Genomic DNA, 20,013 nt, shown 5'->3' with positions numbered 1-20,013 from the left:
CTAAAGAAATACATTCAATAAACTAAAACTTATTAAAGTTTATATCTGTGAGAGCAAAAATGAACAGGTAGTAATTTTTTTTTTTTTTTTTTTTGACAAATACAATTATGGGGACTGCTAGACCTAGAAACTGAGGCTATCCTGGGAAATCTAATCATGGAAGGTCACTCTATAAATAACCTTTTTTTTTTTTCCTTAAAATTATTTTGGGTTATAAAAGTAACACATGCTCAATTCACAATACATATATTTGGCAGATATAGAAAAAACTGGAGATGAAAATAAGATTCACTCATAATCCTTCCATACCTCCACCCCTAGAAAATCACTATTAACATTTCAGTCCATAGAAACAGTCATTATACAGGGTCTTACCTCAGACCACGGCACCACTTTATCCAATCCTACGTGAAACAATTTGTAAGCATTCTAACTACTAGAAATCAAAATGCACTCACCTCCACCACACATTCGTAAACTGTGTCATCCAACAGAGAGACCTTGCAATGCATGCTTCCGTGCCTTCTGATGGATTTCTGGGAAGCTTTTAGTTCTCTCTCTGCTTTTGATTCAGGACCTTCTTCTTTTACTTCTATTTTAGAGCACTCCTCAAGTCCTCCTTCTTCCTTAGTCTCAAAATCTGGATCTTCTCTGTGTTCTTCCTGAGCAGGCTACATAGCCATGACATCACCAAGTCAGTAATAAAGACACTTCACACAACATGCTATACACATGTTTGCTTATAATATGGCTAGCAATAAAAGCACTAACTGAAGAAGAAGACTGTTAAATACAAGCGATAAGAAGAGTAAATAATTTTTTTCTATAAAAGATATGATCTCCCCAAAGATCCACAGACTCTGCTAGTCTCAAAACTTTATAATATAAGGTAAAATTTACTCTTTTTTTTTCCCTAAAACTGAGTGGGTAGCCATTCCCTTCTCCAGGGGATCTTCCCGACCCAGGGATCGAATCTGGATCTCCTGCATTGCAGGCAGATTCTTTACCAGCTGAGCCACCATGGAAGGCCCCTGATATAAGGTAAAATTCTATCGTCAGATGGAATGTCATTTTTCAAATCAATAAATGAAGGTTTCAGGTAAACTAGAGTATACCAATCTGTTGCTCTCAGCACTATACATTTTTACTGGCTATACCATTTTCTACTCTTAAATTCTATCGAAATTTAAACATCTTTGTCCCTTGCTCCTCAATTCTAACGAGGTAGCCTTATGAATTGCAAAACAGGCTGTTATTTGTCATGCAGTCTAAATTTTATGAATGGCTAAGAGGGGTTCTTGACCAGTTTAGAGCAAAAGGCAACAGATGTAGTAGGCTAACAATTGCAAATACCAGTGATCTAATTTTTACCAGGTATCAACCATGACAAATGCAAAGAAGATTCAAAAAGGCAAGGAGACAGACTGAAAAGACTCAGAGCAGCAAGAGACAGACTGAGATCTGGATCCCTAGGGCAATCATTAAGTCATCCCAAAGTAATACAGGTAAGTGAGACGACATTTTGGCAGACCCCTACTTACCTTTTACACAATAAAACTGCTGAAAGATTCTTAACTCAACCTCACTAATCCTTTTCTTTCAGAAGAAAACATAGTAGACATATGAGAAGGAGGATTCGATTATTTGCTCCTCCTGCATCAGAAACTAGTGAAGCCGCTCAGTCGAGTCCGACTCTGCGACTGCGTGGACTGTCGCCCGCCAGGCTGCTCTGTCCGTGGAGTATCCTGTCTGGCCTATCCCCACTCTACTAGTACTCTTCATGTCAGTATCCTGTTTGTTGCCTTCGTGACATTTATGACAATAAATAACTATTTTGTGTTTACTACTTTTTTTTGTCTCTTCCATTAGACAGTAAAGTTATCAAGAGTAGGGATCATGTTTGTTCAATAATAACAACAAACATTTATATAGAAATTACAATGGGTAATTATTGTTCTAAAAGCATTATTTAGATGAACTCATTTAACCCTGTGGGGAGTGTACTATTGTTATCTCCCCTTGACAAATAAAAAATTGAAGGCAGAGAAGTTAATTAGGGAGGATCATACAGTCAACAAGTCACATACCAGTCAGACTCCAGAATTCATGATCTCTTTGCCGTATTGTAGTTTTTTATTTACCAATGTCTGTCCAGCTTAGGGCCTGGCACACACAGTAGGTTTTCAGGAAATTTGTTGAGTGAATAAATTAAAAAGTATTAAAAAATGACACATGGTTTCCAAAAAACCCAAAGTACCCTAGATGAAGGCCAGTGCAATCCTACAATGCAAACTCAATTTTAAAAAATCCTGTATAGAAAAGGACCATTCAAATGAAATTCTACTATGAAATCAATGAATGAGATTTTAGTTAAATCTAAAATTTGTCATCTGTTTCAACTTTAGTACAAATGTCATGATCTTTAGACCAAACAGACTATCAAATGCTAACTAAAACAAGATAGAGATTTTTCAGTACATAAAGCAAAGTAGGGGAAAGGCAACTAAAAACCTCTTGAAACTACCAGGCTTCCTCAAACATAACATAATTTAACTCCTTTGGTATTCCTAAAGTTAAATTAAATTAATGACACTAAAATATGTGGTTTCTCTGCCTTTACTGTTTATATATTTTATTAACTAAGTAATAATAACTAACATTTATTCAGTGCTTATAGTATGTCAGGGAATGAAGCAAAAGGGTCACTTGTCAGTGACTGAATCTTCTAGTCATACACTATAAATAAAACTTTGTTTTCAGCCTACTTTCACTAATAACAAATACATAATAACAACTTTATCCTAAATTTTACTTAGAACTTTTAATATACAAGCAATATTTTCATAAATACATATATTGTTTTTTTAATCTAATAAAACTATATAGCCCAAGTCTGAAACCTATAATAGAAACATATAGGACTTGCACATTTTACAAGGTACATAATCCCCACATGTTTAAAAAATAAAATACTTTGAAAACAACTCTTAATTTGTAATTTATTAAGCCTGAAAACAAATGACATGCCTAGAAAATAGTTTGAGTTGCAGTACTAATATTTTCCCAAGATTTTTAACCAATGACCAGACTCACAACTCATTCTCTGTTTTAACTACACTAACAATTAAGCCTCCCCGCAACTACTATATATTACAAAGGTGATATAAAAGAGCTAAATTTCTGCATCTATATCTTACACTCTGTGGAAATATGATCTAGTTGTAGAAAACAATAAAGATAAGGTAGACATTGTTCAAACTTATTACCTACTTCTGGGTGGCCTGAATCTATCCCAAGGCTTTTATAAAGATTTCCATAAAAGAACTATGTTTGTTGATAAATTATCCCATTCCTAATAATTCCACCAAAATGAACTCTAAACCACTTCACTTCCTTCCCCCTCACCATTAAAACTCTTGGACTTGTTCCATTATTATAGCAAAAAATTAATTCATTTGATACTTTTCTTTCATTTTCTCTTTTTTGATTTAGACAGTATAAGTATCTTTTTTTAAGTCTTTATTGAATTTGTTAAAGTACTGCTTCTGTTTCTTGTTTCCATTTTTTGGCCAGGAGGCACCTGGGATCTTAGTTTCCCCACCAGGGGTTGAACCTGCGACCCCAGCACTGAAGGTGAAATCTTAACCACTGGACTACCAGGGAAGTCCCCAACATAAGTTTCTTGACCGTGTGAATTTCTTTAGAGCAGAAACTCCAAAGCATTATGTTACTTATTACTAACAATACCTAAGTCAACTAGCTGGTAAGAAATAAAACCAAATGTTCTTGAAGGAAAATTGTTTAACCTGCCTTCACCTCCCCCACTCAATCGCATGCCCTTACCTGTGTTTCTGCACTGCTTAATGAATGGAGATCCAAGGATGGGTCTGTTTTGAGCTCAGGTTCAGGAGCTGCAATTGGGGCCTTTAAAATGATTTCTTCATCAAGACTGGCTCCAAATTCTATCTCCTTCTGGCCTCCTTCACCTTTCTCTTTAGCTGACTCTACTTCTTTGCCTTCCTCCTCAGACACCTGAGATTTAGGCCTTTTGAGAAATGAGGAGAACAGCCGCGACAGGCCCCTGTTTTCTGATGTCCGCTCCTTGTTCCTGCTCAAGTCTTCATGTGTCGGAGTGTCTCCATTAGATGTCTTCAGCTTCTGCTCACACTGATTATCTCCCTCAGCTGCTGCTTGAGAAGCCTCTTCCAACTGAGTTTCCTGTTGCCCAGAGCTCGTGGCTCCCTCACCCTCTTCCTTCTGTGGTTGGTGCTGTGGATTTTCAGCCTCAGCCACTAAACTCTTCTCTGTTGTCATGATGTTGCTATTAAAAAGAAGATGGCAAAGGGGGTCTCTTAGAAACAGAACACATTACTGAAGGCAAAACCCTCAATCAGGTCAAGTGTGACAGAATTAGTATCTTTAGGTATTTAACCAACAACAGACAGTGCTCTCATCCATTAAACATGAGACTTTCCATTAAAGCACAAAAATATCTAACCTATACATCCTGGATAAATTATTAATGCTTGACTTGCTAAAGTTATGACATAGAGAAATTAGCTTAAAATAGGACCCCCTGAAAGCCATCTTAGTGAAATGCATATTTTAAATCCAAAGCTCAAAACTATGTATAGCACAGTTTTATCCTTCCTAAAAAAAGATCTTTTTTTTATACACTGTTCTTTGACAGCATCAATCTGCGGGTACAAGGTTTGTAGAAATTATCTGCAAAATTCTCTATATCCCAAGAGATGATGGGATTAAGATTCCCCAGCTCTTCAGTCTTATTGTTTATATTTCTCAGAATGCATATTAAGAACAGAAATGTAGAATTCTGATCATTTGTTATCAGGCTTGACAACAGCAATGACAAGTATACAGTTAAAATAATCACAAAATAAATCCTTAGGATTTCGTGTTACAACATTAAATTGCTGAAGTCTCTGACTTGAAGTTTTTTAAGATCTTTTTTCCTCTGACAAATATGATTTAGAATACTCATCATTTTTAAGAGCAGCACGTAACTATTACAGAGAGGAAAATAGATAAAAGAAAAATAGAGATGCAAAATAAAGAAGAAAAATATTGATTAGAAAGCAAATACTGATTCAACTGTGAGAGAAGAGAAAGCAAGCTGTAGGCCTCACATATTCAAAAACTTGTTGATTTCTAGTTTCTTTCTCTCAAATCTCCCAGTACTATTTAGTTAAGTTGCATAATAATGCCAAAGAGTAATGTCACTAAAGGGTAACCACCATACCAGGGAACCACTGAGTAATGAAGCTGACTAATTACTTTGCCAATAAAGGTCCGTCCAGTCAAGGCTATGGTCTTTCCAGTAGTCATGTATGGATGTGAGAGTTGGACTGTGAAGAAAGCTGAGCGCCGAAGAATTGATGCTTTTGAACTGTGGTTGGAGAAGACTCTTGAAAGTCCCTTGGACTGCAGGAGATCCAACCAGTCCATTCTAAAGATCAGTCCTGGGTGTTCTTTGAAAGGAATGATGCTAAAGCTGAAACTCCAATACTTTGGCCACCTCATGCAAAGAGTTGACTCACTGGAAAAGACCCTGATGCTGGGAGGGATTAGGGGCAGGAGGAGGGGACAACAGAGGATGAGATGGCTGCATGGCATCACTGACTCGATGGACGTGAGTCTGAGTGAACTCCGGGAGTTGGTGATGGACAGGGAGGCCTGGCATGCTGCAATTCATGGGGTCGCAAAGAGTCAGACACGACTGAGCGACTGAACTGAACTGAACTGAATAATGACCTTACATTTTGATTCACTGCTATACCTAAAAGTACTCCACTCAGAAAGCAGTGTCTACATTGTCTTTGCTTCTGCTCCATGCTGTTTAGATGAAGTTATTTAATTTGGATGCCAAAAATCTGAACTGATGAACTATATTTGGCCCATTCCATCCTCAGACCCTTTATACTTGCTGTTCTCTCTATGATTTTCCACTCCTGGATATTTGAAAGCAGGTCCCTCCTCATCATTACTGCCTCTGCTCAGACGTCATCTCTTTACAAAGGCTTCCCAATCACATCCTATCTAAAATAATGGCCCTCCAGATGGCCTCATAGCATTTATTACTATTTACAGTTATCCTGTTAACTTGTTTACTAGTTTTTGTCTTCTTTCCCCCCAGCTAAAATTTAAGTTCCATGAGGACAGAATAGTACCTGGCACATTACAGGTATTAAAAAAGTCTGTTGAATAAATTAATTTTAATTGAATATACCTGACAAAAACTGCAAAGGTCTTCTCTAAATTATTCAAGTAAATCTACTTCAAATGCACAGGTCCTATGCTAGTGATACAACAGTAAACAAAACAAGTAGGTCTATGTCATCATGGAGTTTATAGTCTTGATTCAACTTTAATCAGTATAACGAAAGAATATTTAAGAGAATTCTTATTTACAATATGTTGCTGCTGCTAAGTTGCTTCAGTTGTGTCCGACTCTGTGCAACCCCATAGACGGCAGCCCACCAGGCTTCCCCATCCCTGGGATTCTCCAGGCAAGAACACTGGAGTGGGTTGCCATTTTCTTCTCCAATGCATGAAAGTGGAAAGTGAGAGTGAAGTCGCTCAGTTGTGTCCGACTCTTAGCGACCCCATGGACTGCAGCCCACCAGGCTCCTCCGTCCATGGGATTTTCCAGGCAAGAGTACTGGAGTGGGGTGTCATAAATCTAAATAATTGTGTATAAGTGGAACAAAGTAGTGAAAAGGGAAAGAAGCTAATGGCATCAAGCACTATTTCTGTGTCAGGCCCCAGGGTCAGGGACATTATCTACATTATTTAAAGTAAGCCTTTCAATAACCCTGAAAGGGAAAGTGGAACTACTTAATCTCATCGTTGAAGAAACAAGCTCAGAGTAAAACTGGCCCAAGGTCACACTGATAGTAGGTGACAAACCACTGTAAGTGAAACTGAAATAAATGAAGGTACATTAATAAAAGGAAAAGCCTTTATATGAGTTCTTACTGCTGATCTACTCAAATTATTCTATTTTGAGCATTAAAAATATTTTTAAATAATCAAAATATGCAGAAGCATATTCTCCAGTTTCATCTACTAAGTCATCAAAACTACTCTGTGCTAATAAAAAAACACAATAAGGTCTTTATAAACACTACTTAAACATTTACCAACCAATGTATATTCTGAATTTGCTATCCTTGAGTGAGGTACACTTGTCTTAATTCCTCCTTATATTAGGAGTAGGCAATTGATTTTTCCAAGGTTCTTTTTCTTTAATCTCTAAATAATCAAACTTGATCCAGAAAGAAAACTTGAATATCAAACCACCACATAACTCTTAAAGAGTTATGATTTAAGAGCACCAATTTACTTCAAAAAATAAACAAGAGGACGGGCTGAGGATTGAGCACTATTTTCCACGGATTTGGGATATGACTTTATCATTCATCTTACTGAAAAGACACAGAAACCACTTCTACACTGAAATGTTCCTACACAACAGACTTTACAACAAGGTCTCTCACAAAGATCCATAAAAAATTATAAATCTTTCGTGACCATTTTAGCAGACATGAAAATCGCTTAAATTCAATTCTAACAATCTTTTACTTGTATTTTTCAATAAATAGAGAGTATTTTTCTTGTGTTTTCAATTTTTTATCATTAAAAAAACAGAAAAGATCTTCTAAGGATATTCCTATAATTTGTTTCCCATGAAAATATGTCATCTCAAAGTAGCTGAATGAGTATGAGTACTCAATAGTTGAAAACACACACATGGTTACAATTTGTGTGCTATATGTGTGCTTGTTAAATTTTAATGTGTGCTGAATCACCCAGTAATCTTAAAATACAGATTCTGATTCAGCAGGTCTGGAACAGGGCCTAAGACTCTACATTTTTAACAAGCTCCCAGATATTGCCAATGCTGCTGGCCCACTGACCACACTTTGAGTAGCAAGGCAGAGAAAACTATTATTTCTTTGGAAACATACTCAAAATGTCTGAGAAACAAAGAGGGGAGAAAGCTACCTGAAGAAAGTAGTATGTGAACAGCGAGAAATAGTTGACACAATAAATGCCCAACAAATGCTTGCTGAATTAAGGAATGAATCAGCAAAGAATGCAGTATACTATTAAATGTGGAAGCTGACCATTAACATGTTTTTAGAACTCATTTGGTATTTAATCAAAAGCTAATCGAATCTTTCTACCACAGATCTGTGGCAATTTCAAGTTGTCCATGCAGCCCTGATACCTGACACCTGACTTTCTCCATCAATATGATCTCTTGTGAGGCTTCCCTGGTGGCTCAGCAGGTTAAGTATCTGCTTCCAATGCAGGAGACATGGGTTCAATTCCTAGGTGGTTAGACAACTCCATTGATATGAATCTCTTTGCACATTTAGGAAGGAATGATCAAGACATATGAGTAAAGAATTAGAAAACAATATCTATCAGTACAAAACCAATATATTTTGCCACAAATAATTACACTCATGTTTAAAAAAAAAAAAAGCTAAATACAAGTGAAAAAGAGATGAGAACACATTATAAAGAACAGGTACACAAGCAGAAGGTTAAAAGAATTCTCTTAGAGCATACAGAAACCAACCTCAGGTAATATCATAAATGCAAGAAAACAACCAGGGAATCAGACAACACAGATTCAGCAGAGATGCTACAATTCAGTCTATACAAGGATAAATGGAATAAAATTAATTATTAATGACAGTTTTCATATATGTCCTTTCCAGCCATGCACATATGGATAGCAATGTATTTACTACGAGTCACAAGAGCAAAAGGAGGTAGGGAGGATAGGGAAGGTAACAAGTGAAACCAATAAATCAGCCAAGTATCTCCAGTTAACTCTGAGACTGATGAGAATTAAACAAAAAATAAATAGCAAAAACAAAAGTCCTACAGGCCATTTCCTAAAAGCTCAAATAAACTCATCCTGACAAATCTGTTATACATGCAGCCAGGTTCTTCACATTATAATAGGTAGGATGGGTAACCAGGAAAAGAGATACAAAAAAGTCAAGCAGCAAAGACAGGATAAATGCTCTACAAACAGGCTCTTCCTGTGTAAATGATACTATTTTTATTCTGGATACAAAACCAAAAGGAGTTATCTATTTATTTAATGTCAGAACAACGTCTTCTGATTTTAAAAAAGGGAAAAAAAGATCAGCATAGCCAAGAAGACAGTGATGAGTGGTCCCATGCCATCGTGATCCTAATCCTTCAAACCCGAGGAATTATACTCCATCTGCTCTCAAAGATACACTTACTTTAATAGTGTACATCTGTTGACTTCAGGCAAATCAGATCTTCACAAACCTGATCCTGAGCAGATTGCAAGGGCCGGACGACATCTTTCATTTTTTTGGTATCTCTTTCTAACAGTACAGTCAGTGCTCCACTAATGTTTTTTAGGTGGAAAACTTGGTAAAAACACTACAGTTTGGAATGACTAAGAAAATTTCCCTTACAATCACCATTTAATGATAAAATTTAATTATTGGTAATACTCCTCAAATTAGTTCCGAACATCTATCAGTGTTTACTGGGTGCTAATCATATATAACGTTTTGGCTCAGCTCTTTGAGAGGGAAACAAAAAGGATAATATACAGTTCTCAAGGAGATAAGACATATACACAAATAACCAAAGTACTACCTTGTGGTAGTACTTGGCGCTTAATCAGGCAAGGCTTCGTGAGTGGAACAAATTAAGCACCAGAGAAGTACAAAGTACTTTCAACTAGAGTGATCACAAAAAGTCTCGTAGAAACCTTTTTTTAAGCTGTGCTATGGAGGATGAGTACAAGATGTCAATAGAAAGCAACCTGAAGTGCAAAGAACAGATGAAATTCCAGACGAGGAACTGAACTAGCATTAGAATACTGTAGCTTATTCCAGAACTAGTTAAGCAGTCCAGACTAGGTGATATGGGGCTACAAGGACATAAGGTTACAATAGGTACAATTTAAAGTGAATTCTAGCTGAAATACTAATAATAGTAGGTCCCATTTATTGAGTACCTATGAAATACCATACATTACACAATTTACCACGTTATTCTAGAATCACTCTCAACGGTAGGTGTTTTCATTTCCGAGATAAATATAAGCTGGTTCTGGGAGGTTAAATTTTTTGTCACAGATCACAGAATTAAACCATGTTTTAATGAAACTATTAATATACTACAAGCTGGTGATTCTATTGTAAATTCCCAGAATAGTGTCTATCTTTCCAAATCTGGGTACTTCTATCCCACTGTTCTCTGCTAAAGAAACCCCTCTCTGGAACCCTCCTACGCTGTTGGTGGGAATGTAAATTGGCACAGTCACTATAGAAAACAGTATGGATGTTCCTGAAAAAACTAAAAATACAGCTACCATATGATCCAGCAATCCTACTCTTGGGCATCTATCCAGAAAAGACAAAAACTAATTCGAAAAGATACATGTACCTCAATGTTCACAGCAGCACTATTTACAACAGCAAGGACATAGAAATGACACAAGCGCCCATCGACAGACAACTGATTTAAGGAACGTGGGGGGTTGTGTGTGTGTGTATAATGGAATATTACTTGGCCATTAAAAGAATAAAACATTGCCATTTGTACAACATGGATGGTCCTAGAGAATATCACACTAAGTGAAGTAAATCAGAAAAAGACAAATATTATATCACCTTTATGTGGAATCAAAAACTAATACAAATAAATCCATACACAAAACAGAAACAGACTTATAGACATAGAAAACAAACTTGTTAGCAAAGGAGAAAAGGGAAGTGTGGGGAGGGATAAATTAGGAGTACTGGATTAGCCAGAAGCAGAAGCTATTAGGAAGAGGGGGCAAGAATACACAGAAGAACTATACAAAAAATATTTTCATGATACAGACAACATGATGGTGTGATCACTAACCTAGAGCTAGACATCCTGGAATGTGAAGTCAAGTGGGCCTTAGGAAGCATAACTACAAACAAAGCTAGTGGAGGTGATGGAATTCCAGTGGAGCTATTTCAAATCCTAAAAGGTGATGCTATGAAAGTGCTGCACTCAACATGCCAGCAAATTTGGAAAACTCAGCAGTGGCCACAGGACTGGAAAAGGTCAGTTTTTATTCCAACCCCAAAGAAAGGCAATGCAAAGAATGTTCAAACTACCACACAACTGCACTCATCTCACATGCTAGCAAAGTAATGCTCAAAATCCTCCAAGCCAGGCTTGAACAGTATGTGAACCATGAACTTCCAAATGTTCAAGATGGTTTTAGAAAAGGCAGAGGAACTAGAGATCAAATTGCCAACATCCACTGGATCATCAAAAAAGCAACAGAGTTCCAGAAAAACATCTACTTCTGCTTTAGTGACTATACCAAAGCCTTTGACTGTTTGGATCACAACAAACTGGAAAATTCTGAAAGAGATGGGAATACCAGATCACCTGACCTGCCTCCTGAGAAATCTGTATGCAGGTCAAGAAGCAATAGTTAGAATTGGACATGGAACAACAGACTGGTTCCAAATCAGGAAAGGAGTACGTCAAGGCTGTATATTGCTACCCTGCTTATTTAATGTATATGCAGAGTACATCATGAGAAATGCTGGGCTGGATGAAGCACAAGCTGGAATTAAGATTGCTGGGAGAAATGTCAATAACCTCAGATATGCAGATGACACCACCCTTATGGCAGAAAGTGAAGAAAAACTGAAGAGTCTCTTGATGAAAGTGAAAGAGCAGAGTGAAAAAGTTGGCTTAAAACTCAACATTCAGAAAACTAAAATCATGGCATCCAGTCCCATCATTTCATGGCAAATAGATGGGCAAACAATGGAAACAGTGAAGGTGAAGTCGCTCAGTTGTGTCCGACTCTTTGCGACCCCGTGGACTGTAGCCTACCAGGCTCCTCCATCCATGGGATTCTCCAGGCAAGAATACTGGACTGGGTTGCCATTTCCTTCTCCAGGGCATCTTCCCGACCCAGGGATCGAACCCAGGTCTCCCACACTGGAGGCAGACACTTTAACCTCTGAGCCACCAGGGACTCCAAAATCACTACAGCTGGTGACTGCAGCCATGAAATTAAAAGATGCTTGCTCCTTGGAAGAAAAGTTATGACCAACATACCCAGCATATTAAAAAAACAGAGACATTACTTTGCCAACAAAGGTCTGTCTAGTCAAGGCTATGGTTTTTCCAGTGATCATGTATGGATGTGAGAGTTGGACCATAAAGAAAGCTGAGTAGAGAAGCATTGATGCTTTTAAACTGTGGTGTTGGAGAAGACTTTTGAGAGTCCCTTGGACTACAAGGAGATCCAACCAGTCCATCCTAAAGGAAATCAGCCCTGAACATTCATTGGAAGGACTTATGCTGAAGCTGAAACTCCAATACTTTGGCCACCTGATACAAAGAACTTACTCATTTGAAAAGACCCTGATGCTGGGAAAGATTGAAGGCAAGAGGAGAAGAGGGCGACAGAGGATGAGATGGTTGGATGGCATCACTGACTCAATGGACATGAGTTTGAGTAAACTCCGGGAGTTAGTGATGGACAGGGAAGCCTGAAGTGCTGCAGTCTGTGTGGTGGCAAAGAGGCAGACATGACTGTGTGACTGAACTGAACTGGATTAAAAGATACAAACTCCTATGCAAAAAATTAGATAAGCAACTATATAACACTGGGAACTATATTCAGTTCCTTTTAATGATCCAAAATGGAAAATAAGCTGAAGAAAAATATATATATATAACTGAATCACTTTGCTGTATACCTGAAATTAACACAATATTGTAATTCAAGTATACTTCAAGGAGGAGGAGGAAGAAGAAAGGAGGAAATTCCTATCTGTTAAGAATTTATGGACAGGCTTTCAATCTGGCCAAGACTACCCCTATTGCCACCAATTTCAAGTTCACAATTTACGTACATATTTCTCTTCCCATGAAGTGTATGTGAAGGTGGAATGGGGAGACAAGGAAAGACAGACAAAGTAAACAGATTATGAAAGGACTTGAATATCAGGCTAAATAGTTCAGACTTTATTCTGCAAACAGTGGAGAACCATTGGACATTTTTAAACAGGGAAGCGGGTAAACAAAGTAGAAGCAGGACAGACCTAGACACAGAGAGAAGCTCAACAAATGACTGGGTAAATTCAGGTTATCAGTGAATAAATTCACAGTGGGTATCCCTGGGGAAGCTGAAACCAATCCTGAGCAGATAAACTTGAAAAGCCTTGCAACTGCCCTTAGTTTCTCTAGCTTGTTCTCATTAGCATGTTTCTCAATAACACAGGCAATTTCATGTCTGAGCCTGAAGGCATTTTTATAACACTTCATTAACCCACTCTGATAAATGGCTTAACAGAAGAGCTCTAGCATTAGAACCAAAATAGAAAAGAGAAAAGAAGTGAGATGGATATCTCACAGGCATCTTCGATACATGTCTAAAATGAAACTCTTGGATTCTTTTTCCTATACCAGGTTCAAACATACCATCCAGACGCTCTAACCAGAAAACCTAAGTGCCATCCTTGGCTCAGCCTCCTCCATTTCCCTTCCCAATCAAGTCCATCTGTTAGTCCTATAACCTCCCAAGCAGACTCAGAATCAGTCCATTTTCCACCTTCTGCACCACTATCCCATTTGTGCAAGCCTCCTTCACTTCTCCTTGTATGATCTCAACAACCTCACCTTGTTCCGTTTTCCTCCTGGCCTCTAGTCTACGGTCATGCTGCTGCTGCTGCTGCGTCGCTTCAGCCAAATGCTTTCCTGGCTAAAGTCGTTTGTGCATGCCATTTCTCTGGACTGGAATACACCCCACCCCCTGCAATAAATCCAGTTTCTTCTTATACCTTGCAATTCAGCTTGAATAATTCCTCCTCAAAGCAATCTGCCTTGACAACCCTAATGTCTACATAAGTCTGTCCATAAGTCCCTTGCCTAGTTCTCTATCCTAGTACCTACTTACTTCCTTCACAGTGTCCTCTTCTCAGTGTCTACAGTCATACTTGTCATTTACCTGTTTAATGTCTGTCTGCCCCACTCCAGCCCCTCCAGCCACACTGTAATAGCCCTGAGAGAAGGGCTGTTTTCTCTTCCATGGTATACTTAGTACCTAAAACAGAACTGGTGTTGCTACCCAGCATAGAACCTAGGACTTTGAACAGTACCTAGCACAGAACACTGCAGATACTCAATAAATATTTGTTCAACAAATGGATAAATAAATAGGAAAAATAATAACTTGGGTTTGTTGTTGTTAAGTTGCTAAGTCGTGTCCGACTCTTTGTGACCCCATGGACTGCAGGATGCCAGGCTTCCCTGTCCTTTGCTATCTCCTGGAGTTTGCTCAGATTCACATCCACTGAGTCAGTAATGCTAGCTAACCATCTCATACTCTGGCACCTCCTTCTTTTGCCTTCAATCTTTTCAAGCATGAGGATCTTTTCCAGTGAGTCGGCTCTTCTCACCAGGTTGGCCATGGTGTTGGAGCTTCAGCATCAGGTTAAACTTAGGTTTAACCATATTTATTATACATATACAGGATGGAGGTTGTCCAATTTAACAATGAAAGTGAAAGTCTCTCAGTCGTGGCAGACTTTTTTCAACCTCATGGACTATAGTCCATGGAATTCTCCAAGTCAGAATTCTGGAGTGGGTAGCCTTTGCCATCTCCAGGAGATCTTCCCAGCCCAGGGATCGAACCCAGGTCTCCTGCACTGCAGGCAGATTCTTTACTAGCTGAGCCATAAGGGAAGCCCAGTCGAGTGGGTAGCCATTCCCTTCTCCAGGGCATCTTCCCAACCCAGGAATCGGACCCAGGTCTCCCACATTGCAGGTGGATTCTTTACCAGCTGAGCCCCAGGGAAGCCCAATTTAACAATAGTTCACAAGAATTTTAAGGTTTTGATTGTACACACTCCAACAGAGATAAAATCCCAAAGGAGCTAACAATCTTTAGCTTCATTTCTAGATTTACACTGGCCAAAGCGCTCATTTGATTCTTCAACATAGATTTTCTGAGAGTGGTACAGTATTCTAGGCAATATGGTAAGCAGTGGGCTACAACAGTGAGAAAGACAAACATAATTACTGACCTCCTGGCCCACATTCTCCAATCACAAGGTCATGGAAAGTAATAATGTCTCAGTTCTTGTTATATATATTACATCTTAAATCTTACATTCAGCTCTGGGCAGTTTAAAGAAGCCAGAGTCTGTCCAAAGAAGAGATATAAAATGATGATGGAAATTGGAAACATGTCGTAAGGTAAATAATTCAAAGAAACTGGGATACTTAGCCTAGAAAAAGAGAACAGAGAAAAGGAAAGTGATTGCAGCCCTCACAAATTTCCAGAGTTGCCAAATTTTATGTGATTCCCAAAAGAAAACTCAAATTAGTCAGTGGAAATTACAAAGACACAGTTTTCACCTCAATATAAAAGGAAGAGATTCCCAATAAGTAGAGATACCTAATAATTAAATGACCTGCTTGGGAATAGTGAGCTTATTATCACTGGAAATATTCACTTAAAAGCTGAATGACCATCTATCATGGATGCCAGAGAAAGGATTCTTCCACTAAAGTGGGTTTTTGCATTAAATGACCTCTAAAGGACCCCTGATACTGGGAAAGATTGAGGGAAGAAGAGGCAACAGAGGATGAGATGGTTGGATGGCTCACCAATTCAATGGACATGAGTTTGAGCAAACTCTGGGAGATAGTGAAGGGCAGGGAAGCCTGGTGTGCCACAGTCCATGGGACTGCAAAGAGTGAGACATAAATTAGCGACAGAAAAACAAGGTTCCATTCAATGCTAAGATTTTACAGATAGGAAGGAAGGTAAGGAAAAAAACTAAAGGGACATTAGAATAGTGATGCGATTGAGTTATTTTTTAAAAGACTGTATTATAAAGTCAGAGTTACTATTTGGGTTAAAATAAGAGGGGAAAAACCAAAAGTAAAAAAAGGATAAAAGGCCATTTTACTTCTCTAATCAGAAAACAGAACTCAGTAACATTCCTTGACACAGAAAGAAAACAATGTTCAAGTACTGAAGTCTCAGAAAATCTGCTAGAAAATAGTTTGTTTCCCAATAAAATCAATAGTTTGTTTCCCAATAAGGTCAATCTCCTCAAAACCACAGGGAAAGAGTCTTTCCTTTATAACTCAATTTAAGTATGCTAATTAGCACTTTTAGAAAAACAGGAAAACTATCTATGTAAAATATTAAAATGGTAGCTTAAAATATACTAAAGAACTTCTTTGTGATTCTTCTTTCATCCTCCCCAAATTATTTGGACCTTAAAGTACTCCTTATGTGAACTTTTCTTGCCATATTGAGTGAATCAGGAATGTCACTCAGCATGAACATGCTGTTTTCAACAACTTTATTTTTAATTTAAGTCATTTCCATGGTGACTAACACCATTGAACCAACTCATTCAAAGATATTTTTAAATAAACAAACTCTTACTCATCTCCTTCTAAGAAGACCAAAATATGCTCTTTACTTCCCCACAGAATTCAAGCTTGTGCTTAGATGATGTCTAGACATATTCTAAAAGTATAACACCTGGGCCCTCCCAGAAGAGTGCACTACCCTCATGATAGTGCAGTCATGATAGGAATCACTGAAGATGTGACACCGAAACATTCATTTCTCACAGAACTGAGTTTTACTCCCTTTAATTGTCAAAATGTGTTAGCCATTCTGAACGGAGATCTTTATTAAATGGATTATATGTCCCTTGTTTCATTAAAAAAAAAAAAAACCCAGAGAACATATTAAATCTTTACTGATTTAGTCATCATTATGAACCTCAATTACTATGCAGAGCTAATGTCCTCAAGGACTAGTTGGGTTTATAGGGATGGTGAACTCTGCCATATGGATACCTGAGGACTGGGTGGGGGGTGGGGGGGTGGCTTATATATGTATCTGCCTTTAACAGTTTTCCTGTTTGTTCACTTGCAGAATTAACTTGTATTTCTTACTGACGTCAAGATGGTCTGCCAATGAGTTGATGTTGTTCAGTCGCTTAGTTGTATCCGATTCTTTGAGACCCCATGGACTGCAGCACACCAGGCTTCCCTGTCCATCACCATCTCCCGGAGCCTGCTCAAACTCATGTCCATTGAGTCCGTGATGCTATCCAACCATCTCATCCCTCTGTCGTCTCCTTCTCCTCCTGCCTTCAATCTTTCCCAGCATCAGGGTCTTTTCCAATGAGTCAGGTCCTCACATCAGGTGGCCAAAGTATTGAAGCTTCAGCATCAGTCTTTCCAATGAATATTCAGGACTGATTTCCTTTAGGATTGACTGGTTGGATCTCCTTGCAGTCCAAAGGACTCTCAAGAGTCTTCTCTAACACCACTGTTCAAAAGCATCAATTCTTTGGCACTCTGCCTTCCTCATGGTCCAGCTCTCACCTTCATACATGACTACTGGAAAAACCATAGCTTTGAGTAGCTTCCAACATTTCCTTTTCTAATCTGCTGTTTGTTAGTCTACCATTGAATAGGAGATCAAATTGACAAATGTGTTAAAATTGTGTAAAAAATAAAAGAAGTGCAAAGGAAGAGTAAGATTAATGTTTCACATTATTCATTGAAATAATTTAGTCCCATGGATTTTGTGGTATCTACTTCAGCCCTTCAAATATAAACCTACTTTGAGGTTCCCATTATACTGTGACTAGTTGAGACTGTTGGGTGACTTTCAGATAAATCACTCCAATACAATGATATTCTCTTTCTTTACAAGTAGAGATCAAGAGTCTTTAATACTGTTATTTATATAAAGTGTTACATTTCATATAAACTGTTTTGGAAAACCAAAGTAACAGTTTAGTCTGAAAATGTAACAGAAAAGGAGGAGAACTACTTAGTAGCATCAAAAATCTCAAGGCAGATACAAACAAAACATGAAAATTTCTAGCTGCAAATGGGGTTTGGCTAAGACTATGAAACTTTTCTTACACTTTTGTTTTTATTTTATTATCTTAGAGAATTCAATCTAATAATACTTACTAACTTGAAACTCAAGAAATTCCCTAAGATTTATTATACTGGCAAACTTCACTTTAGCCAGAAAACTACAGTAAAATAATTAAATATCAAATGTCATCTGATTAGAGTGTATGTATGAATATAACATTGGATCATAGCTCCCATTAGCAGATATTGTGAAGACTGGAAAATGTGCTGTGGCTGTCATTCAGTATTGTTAAATGTGAAGAATACACTACAGTCTATCAGAAGATAAAACGCTTTCTCATACAGTGCTGACACTGGCACAGAAACAAGATTCAATAATGATGGAGTATTTCAAACAACCCACTATTTGCTAAAAGCATTCAGTAAAGTTATTGACTAAGCTTGATGACATTTTTCTCTCTCAAAAAGGAGATGTCCTATTATTATGTTCTTAATTCTGAGCAATACAGAATAATTTGTTGGTGACATGAATATATCAGGAAACTTGGCAGAAAAAATAATTTGATAAAGTTTGGGGTTTTTTTGGCCACCCCAAGTGGCTTGTAGGATGCTAGTTCCCCTACCAGGGATAGAACTCAGGCCCCCCTGCAGTGGAAGCATGGAGTCCTAAACGTCGGACTGCCAGGGAATTCCTCACAAAGTTTTTATACTGAGAAAAGAGGTTCAGTTCAGTTCAGTTCAGTCCCTCAGTCGTGTCCGACTCTTTGTGACCCCATGAATCGCAGCACACCAGGCCTCCCTGTCCATCACCATCTCCCGGAGTTCACCCAGACTCATGTCCATCAAGTCCGTGATGCCATCCAGCCATCCCATCCTCAGTCGTCCCCTTCTCCTCCTGCCCCCAGTCTCTCCCAGCATCAAAGTCTTTTCCAATGAGTCAACTCTTCCCATGAGGTGGCCAAAGTACTGGAGTTCCAGCTTCAGCATCATTCCCTCCAAAGAAATCCCAGGGTTGATCTCCTTCAGAATGGACTGGTTGGATCTCCTTGCAGTCCAAGGGACTCTCAAGAGTCTTCTCCAATACCACAGTTCAAAAACATCAATTCTTTGGCACTCAAGGTCATAGTCAAATATGTGAGCTTATTATAAACAAATTTTTATTTTTTAATTTTTTAAAACTTATTTTATTTAGCTGCATTGGCTCTTAGTTGTGGCTGGCTGGCTTAATTGCCCCATAGCATGTGGGATCTTAGTTCCCCCACCAGGGATCAAACCTGTTACCCTGCATTGGAGGGCAGATTCTTGACCACTGGACCACCAGGGAAGTCCCCATAAACCAATCTGTAAACACTTAAAGAAGAGTAAGGCATGACTGCATGGCCAAGGAATCTACAAGCATATAGAATCTGTGTGGATAAGGCAATTCTGGAAAGTAAAGTTCATTCATTACATTTCACAGATATACATTAAGTGCCAGATTCTTTTCTAGGTCCTGGGGATATGGCAGTGAAATTTTCTCTACACGATCAGAAATTTCTAGAAAACATGAGGAAAGTATTAGAGACCCAATCATGAACAGCAGGGAGATTATAGAAATATATAATGAAGTTTTTAAAATAGCATTCCAAAGGACTACTTACAAAAATGATCAAAAGTCTGAACCCTAATAAAGGCTGGTGCAATCCCCCCACACCCGAAGGGAAAAAAAAAAAAGAACAAACAAAACAAAACTTCTAAAAATGGCAAAAAAGAAAGGAGAGGGGAGGAAAGAGAAGAAAAAAGGAAGGTCAAATTCAGACTATAGCTTTGAGAGAAAAACAGTGTTAACATGTGCCAGAGACAAAATTAACTGTGCTCTTTGAAACGAAACAACATAAAGGAGGGTTTATAATCAAAGATAATTTAGGCTATTATATGTAACCTTATATGTTAAAATGCATTTAGTTCTCCAATCCCAGAAGAACTTTATTTCAAAGTTCAGAAGTGACTTGCGAAATTTGATCTAAGATTACTAATAAACCTGAGTCTTTACCAAATTCACAGTTAGTATGA

At 38.1% G+C, this 20,013-nt stretch overlaps 1 protein-coding gene across 19 annotated transcripts in view; it reads right to left on the bottom strand.

Moving 5' to 3' along the window:
• Positions 1 to 20,013, bottom strand: part of EPB41 (erythrocyte membrane protein band 4.1) — a 183,549-nt gene that overhangs the window by 98,361 nt on the left and 65,175 nt on the right. For 16 of the 19 annotated variants that reach the window (XM_040229731.1, XM_040229735.1, XM_040229736.1 and 13 more), the window contains exons 2-3: positions 3,844 to 4,321; positions 459 to 671 (exon numbers count right to left, since the gene is read on the bottom strand). In XM_040229731.1, the coding sequence (XP_040085665.1) occupies positions 459 to 671; positions 3,844 to 4,314 (684 nt within the window). In that variant the 5' untranslated portion in view covers positions 4,315 to 4,321. The remainder of the gene's footprint in view (positions 1 to 458; positions 672 to 3,843; positions 4,322 to 20,013) is intronic. The other 3 variants (XM_040229739.1, XM_040229750.1, XM_040229743.1) reach the window with 1 other exon arrangement.

Source organism: Oryx dammah, unplaced genomic scaffold (genome assembly GCF_014754425.2).
Source record: "Oryx dammah isolate SB20612 unplaced genomic scaffold, SCBI_Odam_1.1 HiC_scaffold_27, whole genome shotgun sequence".
Lineage (NCBI taxonomy): Eukaryota > Metazoa > Chordata > Mammalia > Artiodactyla > Bovidae > Oryx > Oryx dammah.
This window is presented reverse-complemented; position numbering and strand designations above follow the sequence as displayed.